The sequence below is a fragment of the Egretta garzetta genome, unplaced genomic scaffold, assembly GCF_000687185.1.
Source record: "Egretta garzetta isolate BGI_Z169 unplaced genomic scaffold, ASM68718v1 scaffold520, whole genome shotgun sequence".
Taxonomy (NCBI): Eukaryota; Metazoa; Chordata; class Aves; order Pelecaniformes; family Ardeidae; genus Egretta; species Egretta garzetta.
In genome coordinates this window covers 303353-310263 of record NW_009258482.1, presented here as the reverse complement: position 1 = coordinate 310263, position 6911 = coordinate 303353, and the positions used below count along the sequence as shown (strand labels likewise).

Genomic DNA, 6911 nt, shown 5'->3' with positions numbered 1-6911 from the left:
ATCAGCCATGATACTTGGGTTATCACTGGATCACCGAGTCCAGATCTGTCACTGCAGCGCTTGTAAAAAGCTGTGACTGCTTGAGAAATCAGTCAGCACCTGAAGAGACTCCATTCCCACAAGGTTATTCTGTTTTAATAACAACTTTGCTCCAGGAATTACCACAGAGTCTTTCAGTTTACAATTCCTAAATGGAGATTACGTAGCAAATACTGCACCCAGCTGAAGTGGCAAGCGACGGTGCAGAGCACGCAGGCCAAGGTGGAGCCTGGCCAGGTTCCCCACACTCATCCCTCTCACAACAACCTTTAAAAGAACAGAAGTTGCTGGGATACGAGACTCAGTTCATCTGAAAAGCAGCAATTTCCAGCCCGGACTCTGCCAGCAGCATTTATCCAGATGCAATGCCTGCCGGAAACAGCCGGTTTTCCCTGGGACGCTCACATCTAAATATCAGCCTGGCCCACAGAGACTCATATTTGACTTTCTGTCTTTCACCAGAAGCAGAAAAATTAGCATAGCAGAGCCCTGAAGCACAACTGAGCCATTAACTTGCCACAGACTCATTTGAATGGATGTAATGAACCCACGTCAGGTCTCAAATCCCTCTCACACTACGCAGTCCTGCAGACATTGTTTGGATGGTTTAGAGAACGGGCGTTATTATCTCTCAGACCCAGAACTGTTCAATACCTCCAGTCCTCCTCCCAGGCAAGAGCCACTGATGGCAGCAACTACTGGCTTTGGAGACTGCTCAATTTTTTCTAGCATCTTCTGTCCTTCCTGAGAGAGCTGAGTCACTTCCTGAGAAGTCTTGCAGGCTTCAATCATGCTGCGGTGAGGCAGAAAGGCTGATCAGAATTGGAAAAGCACTGAGAAAACAGCAGTTAAACAAGAGCACTTCAAGGAGTTTGTTCCCCTTTTCCCACATAGCTCCTGTGACTGACAGACAGGCAAGAGCTATTTAGTTCCCTGGTCTTAGATTAACAGACAACGCAGGAAGACTACTAAATTCAGTGGGTTAAGTCACTGCGTGCTGACACTGGGCTGCGCCTGCAGGCACTGAATGAGTTTCCTTGTGTCAGAGCTTTGAAAGCCTTTGGGGGAGAGGAGGAAGGGTCATAGGAAGCCTCAAAGCACTTGCCAGGAAGGGTGGAGGGGAGAGCCCGCGATCACTTTTTAGAGGAGCAGATGGCCGGTGCTCTGATGTTGCACTCCGCCAATTAGAGACTCCCTGTGCCAATTATTCTCACGGAGGCGAGTGGCGTTTGCCAGGCAGGCACAATTCAGGAGGCTCGTAGTGTTGAGACCAGTGGACACCTCTTAAACACAGCTTGTCCTTTCGCTCTGCTGACCAGCTCTAGCTACTGCCTCCTTCCCACCACAATGACACATCAAGTCTCTGCACCTGAACAAAGCCAGCCAAAAAGGTAATAAGGTTCTGAAGGGCCTATTTGCAATCCACCTTCTTTCCTCAGAGCTTTCTGGCTTTTAATGTCTTTAAACAATTCTTCTGTGCTGCCTGATGTCAGCACTAGGCACCAACGGCACTGCAGGTCCCACAGGTTGTCCCACACCCTGCAGAATTTACCCCCACCGAGTCACCCAGGAGGCTGCTCAGATGCTGCACGTGGCAGAGCGCCAAACCCTGCCTAATCAAGGGGCCACGCTGGCAGAGCGCCAGGCACTCAGACCCAGCTTAAATGAAGCCCTGCATGTAAATTATCTGCTCTTGCTGTGTCCCAGACCAAAGGACAATGCTCACCCCGGAGCCAGGAAGGGTTTCCTTGGCTGCACCCCAGCAGGCAGGAAGAAGTGACCGAGTGTTACAGCCAAACGGGGTGTAATGACTCGCCATGTTCCTCTTTATCAAGGTCCTAACTTTGTTTGAGCAAGTCGGGCAACCTGCACACATGGATTTCATGCCCAGCCTCTGCCTCACCCCCGGGGAGATGTCAGTGACAAACTGCTCAGACTTCACAGGGCACCAGACCGCTGGGCCTGGATGCTGGACTTCGGAGAAAGCTCCGTCAGCGCAATTTTAAGGCCCCCATACTTACTCGATATCTGCTCCAGCAATGAAAGAGCCTGGCTTTGAAGAGATGAGGACGGCACTTTTGACAGCTTCATTGGCCCAGATTTCATTCATTACTTCAGTAAACTCCGAGTTCAACTGTCTGGATAGGGTGTTCACCTGGAGGCAGCAAATAAGCATCGTAAATAGGGAGCACAGCAGGCCAGGAAGTTTAACCTCTAATTAAGTACTGGACTCAAACATCACATCATCAGAAAACTTGCACAGAAGACAGACTGACAACAAAAAAGCCAAAGCCAACAGTAGGTCTGAACAGATTTTCCAAGCCAGTAGGAACAGCAGCTCTACAGCCTTTTCAAGATTTGCCTTCTGAAAAGTACAGGACGAGACCATCCAGGAATTCACCCAACAGCCAGACCACTGCGTGGCACAACTGTAACACTGCTGGGGCGCTCAAACTGAGCCCAGATTTGCTATAAAAGTTCGCCTATCTTGTGTCATCATACAGCAAGAAAAAAAACCTCCAAGACGAAACCCTGCAGCAAGGTCATCAAGTTATTAAGAAGTTCCTCCTTAACCTCACCAACAGTGCATTTGTGACCTCAAACACAGATTTTATCAGCTCCTAAGGTGGGTTTTTTTTCTATATAACAGACACTCTCCTTAACTACCTTGAATCCGAGAACTTAGTAAGATTTAGTGGTATCTTGTGCCGGTGAGAGAGACAAGTTAGCTTAGTACATACAAAAATATTTCCACGAGGCATTTTCAGATGTCTCATTAAATGCCCAAGCGCTCGTTCTCCTATTCCTACTTTGCTCGCAACTTTGGAAGGCTGCAGGTTAGGAAAGTTCTTTGTCTTAAATTAGGCATTTTCAATGTCTTCTCCGTACAACTGCTATTCCTGACGCTTCCACCGATATGCCTACTAACCTCGGCCAGCTAAAACAGTACCTTGGAATTTGGCGTGTTGAAGCGTACAACAGCGACATCTCCTTTGATATCATAGCTAACGTGGGTTCTGCCTGGAAAGAAGCAGAAACACGTTATCAGCTTGTGCTCAGTGGCTTTGCAGACATAAAATGGATTTGCATGGAAAAGGTTTACACTTACTCTGAAGAGCAGTGGAGGTGGAGATGTTACGGCAAGCATAACCTAAAGAAAAGACGTTGCAGGTGTTAAAGGAATTCTCAGTAGTCTCAGCTTAACTCTCCTTTATTAGCGCATCCTCCCGCCTCCCCTCATCTGCCAAGTACAGCGTTTCCCCGAGCATGAGCCAGCTCCTTCCCTTACGGCTCGACCTGTGCCACCACCAGAGTCCAGCAGACTCCGCGCTATTGAAGTGACCTTCACAGCACAGATTCCACACCGCAGCTTCCAACACCAGCAATGCCAAACCGAGGGCAAAAATAAAACCAACCCCCAAAACCCGAAGCCTTCTTCCCAAAGAGCTGACAAGAGATGAAGCAAGCGGCACACAGGGGTGTTTTGCCTTCAGTGTGCACAGTTCAACACTTCTTCCCACGCTAAACCAGAGCCCCTGCCGCACTTTAGGGAGTTTCAAGCCTGCAAGTTAATGTCTCTGCAAATCAAATGTACCTGCCCTAAAATATTTCTGAAAAAAAAAAAAAAAAAAAAAAAAAAAAAGAAGTCTTGGGGGACGGGAAGACGCCCTTTTCAAAAAAATTTCTTAAAAAAAAAAAAAAAAAAAAAAGAAAAGAGAGTCTTGTGGCAGCGAACAGTGCCACCCCAAGTATTACTCCACAGATCTCAGGGTATCCGGTGAGCCACAAAAAGAGCACACAGAATACATATTCTTGCCTCCATCTGTCAACAAAATACTTGATCCACCTCTACTGGTTACATATGGAAGCAGCCAGACAAACTTGCCGTGTTTCAAAGCGCTTGGAAAACTCAGACCATGGTACGAACAAGTTCTGTCCGCCAGTGAAATGCCACTTTTCTGACTCGTAAATCCCAGATCTCCTTTTTCTGCTGAGAAATTCTATGATCTCCCTACACCAACGAATCTCAGCTCTATGCAAGCAGCCTTGACCTTGACCGAAAGGATCCTCTAACTAACGCAGATCTAGGCTGAATCACTGCCAAAGCTGCTTTAAGTCTGAAATCTAGTAAAAGCGTTCCTTCTTAAGCGCGATACGCACATCTACCGATGGGAACACAGCCATTTAGCTAGGGGAGGTGTTACCCCTCAACACTGGTAAAGCGTTCAGGAACGAAATGTTCCCATTCCCAGCAGAAGGAAGGCAGAAAATCCCATACAGGGAGGGCAAACTCAAAGCCTCAGCCTGCACCTCACCGCAGGTGCCTCCCCCTGCCCCGCAGCCCCATGACGGGGGCTGGGGGCCGGAGTTCTGCTGCACTTTGTCCCTCTTTCCACTTTGTCTCGGGCGCTGGCAGCGGGGCCTGACCTTTGCACTCCATTCCCCGAGCCCGGGACACGCGGTGCGACGCTGCGGGGATGGAAATTCAGTGTCAGTCTGTCCCGGCAGAAGGGTTCGCGTGTGCGTGTCATGTGCCCACAACACCATTTTATAAACAAGGAGTGAACTGGTTTCCACCCCAAAGCTACTTTAAAGCGTTTTTCAGCCAGGACAATGCCCAGATTGCGATTGCCGTAGCCAACACTGATTTCCCTGAGCTTTTTGTGCGCTCAGTCAGGTACTCCTGACACTAAACGCCAGTGCTCACTTCCCACAAAAGGGAGCATGGTCTGACAGCGATTTCTCTGCCGACAGATGCCCCTCAGGAGCACACGATGCACTTTTAAAGGCAGTATTTTAACTCGGTATAAGCCACACAGCCCCACTACTTTAAATAGAAGGCAAGGACTGAACTACCTTCCTAAATGAATTCCCCTCAATCCTCACGGCCAGGCAGAGCAGGAGGGAGAATCAGACCAAACAAATCTCAGCGGCAAGGCAAGCGACGACGTTTGTCCTTCCGCCCACCGCTAAGGCTGGGATGCGGGAAGGTAAGCAGCGCATCACGCTCCAACGCTGACCGAGAGCAAAGCAGTGACTACGTATGAAAAACTACATCACATGCAAAGCACAGGATCTCAATTAAAACTAGAAAGTGAATGGACTAATTAAGTTTTTTCTCCTTCTATGGTCTAACGTGCTTTCCTCTTTCGTATCAGTTTCTAAACAGACCGCTTCCATGAAAATTCCTTGAATTCCACTTTGTCTTTTGGTTCTAGCAAGACAAAAGATATGAAGTAGGGAAAAAATATCAAGGGCACGACTGAACAAATCTCACTACACTTTAATATAAACTCTTTTGGGAAAGATACTGTCATGAGAGTAACAGCTGCTTAACATTTGAGTGCTGTTTCTTTAGCCTGACAGTATTTTATCTTAGAGCCCTTGTGGAAAACACATCTAAAACCAAAAGCACATTTACTTGGTCACAGTCACAGCACATCTGCTTCAGGCGTTGATTCATTCAGCGGTACAATGGTAACTTGCCAAGATGGGAGCCAGAAAAATCCTCCTTCAAAATGCTGAGGGAAGCAGCAGCAGGCCAGATGTACGCTTCCACCATTTCATTAACATTCACTCTAGAATTAATAGCCTTGAATACCGATTCCATTTTCACTATTTCACTCACTCCAACTGAAAGACTGTCTAGAGATGGGGACGCCAACATTTCAGACCGTTGCTCTCAGGACTTCACTGAGAACTTGGATGCAGCAGAGCACGGAGAACGCCCCTCTCACACAGTCTAGCCAGGACCTGCTTCTTCCCACTTTCTCTTTTCTCTATTATTTCCTTGGCTGCTTCCCTGTCCAGCACTTCCCCTTCCCGCCCTTCCACTCACCCGGACGCGGCATGCCACTTGAAATGGGAGCAGCATCCATGGATAGTTCAGGAGAAAAGCCTTCCTGCAGTCCTGGACCAAGCCAAGCACCAGCAGAGCAAACCAGCTGAAGCTCAGGACAACGACCACCCACACTTTCAGCCCGTACCTGCGAGCCGACAGCACGGAGCGCTGAACTGCGAGCTACAGGATGGGAAACTTGACAAACTGAGCTTTTCCCTCTGGGAACCTGCTAGCTCACAGCATGTGGTGCAGCAGGTACAGCCAGCTCTCAAGCTCACACTGTCTTCTGCCTGCTTGCTGCCTCCTGCACGCTTTTTGGCCTGCCCTGGAGAGCTCTGCATCCAATTTAACAAACGTTTGGTTAGGGCAGAACAAGGCTATTAATTATGGTGAGCGACCGCGTCCTCACAGCAGCTCCAGGACTGTCTGGGATGAAGAATATTGCCAGTTATAACAAGAAGTCCAACCAATGACAGCCTGAGCACTCGCTGGAGTTACCACTCGTTATCAGTCGCAGCACCCTGCTCCTGGAGCAACCGGCTCACGTACGTGCAGTGTGGGAGCGCGTTTGTAAGACTGGTATTAGGTTTAAATGAAACGCTGCTAGGCTGCAGCTCGACATCAATACCAGACCCTGAGGCCCTTCAAAGTGCAGCAATAAGAACCGGTTTCCAGTGCCTCTGAGCCTTGTCCTTTGGCCTTCCTAGGGGCACCTGGTGACTCCTCGTTTTGGGAACTCTGTGAGGAAGGACCATGGCCCGGCTCACCACAGGCTCTGCAAACAAGCAGGAGCGCGCCCAGGCCCTGCCCGTGTCAGCAGATCGCGAGGGAGTTAATCAACGGCTGAAGATGTGCTTGCATACCGAAATACAGACAGAGCGTGGGCACCTGGGGACGCAAACACGCCTGGGGGCATTCTCCCCACCCACCCGGGGACACCCCCATCCCACAGACACACCTGCATGCCTGGAGGACAGCCCCAGGATCCAGACATACAAGGACATGGGGACACCCCCCGCAGGCATGCACA

The 6911-nt window shown here is 49.3% G+C and overlaps 1 protein-coding gene across 1 annotated transcript in view; it reads right to left on the bottom strand.

Annotated features, from left to right (window-relative positions):
* The window catches only part of HADHA (hydroxyacyl-CoA dehydrogenase trifunctional multienzyme complex subunit alpha), a 27017-nt gene extending 20376 nt beyond the window's left edge, over positions 1–6641 (bottom strand). The window contains exons 1-5 of the mRNA XM_009644065.2: positions 5879–6641; positions 3149–3190; positions 2990–3060; positions 2061–2194; positions 694–832 (exon numbers count right to left, since the gene is read on the bottom strand). Coding sequence (XP_009642360.2) covers positions 694–832; positions 2061–2194; positions 2990–3060; positions 3149–3190; positions 5879–5918 — 426 coding nt within the window. The 5' untranslated portion in view covers positions 5919–6641. The remainder of the gene's footprint in view (positions 1–693; positions 833–2060; positions 2195–2989; positions 3061–3148; positions 3191–5878) is intronic.
* Positions 6642–6911: the final 270 nt, after the last annotated feature.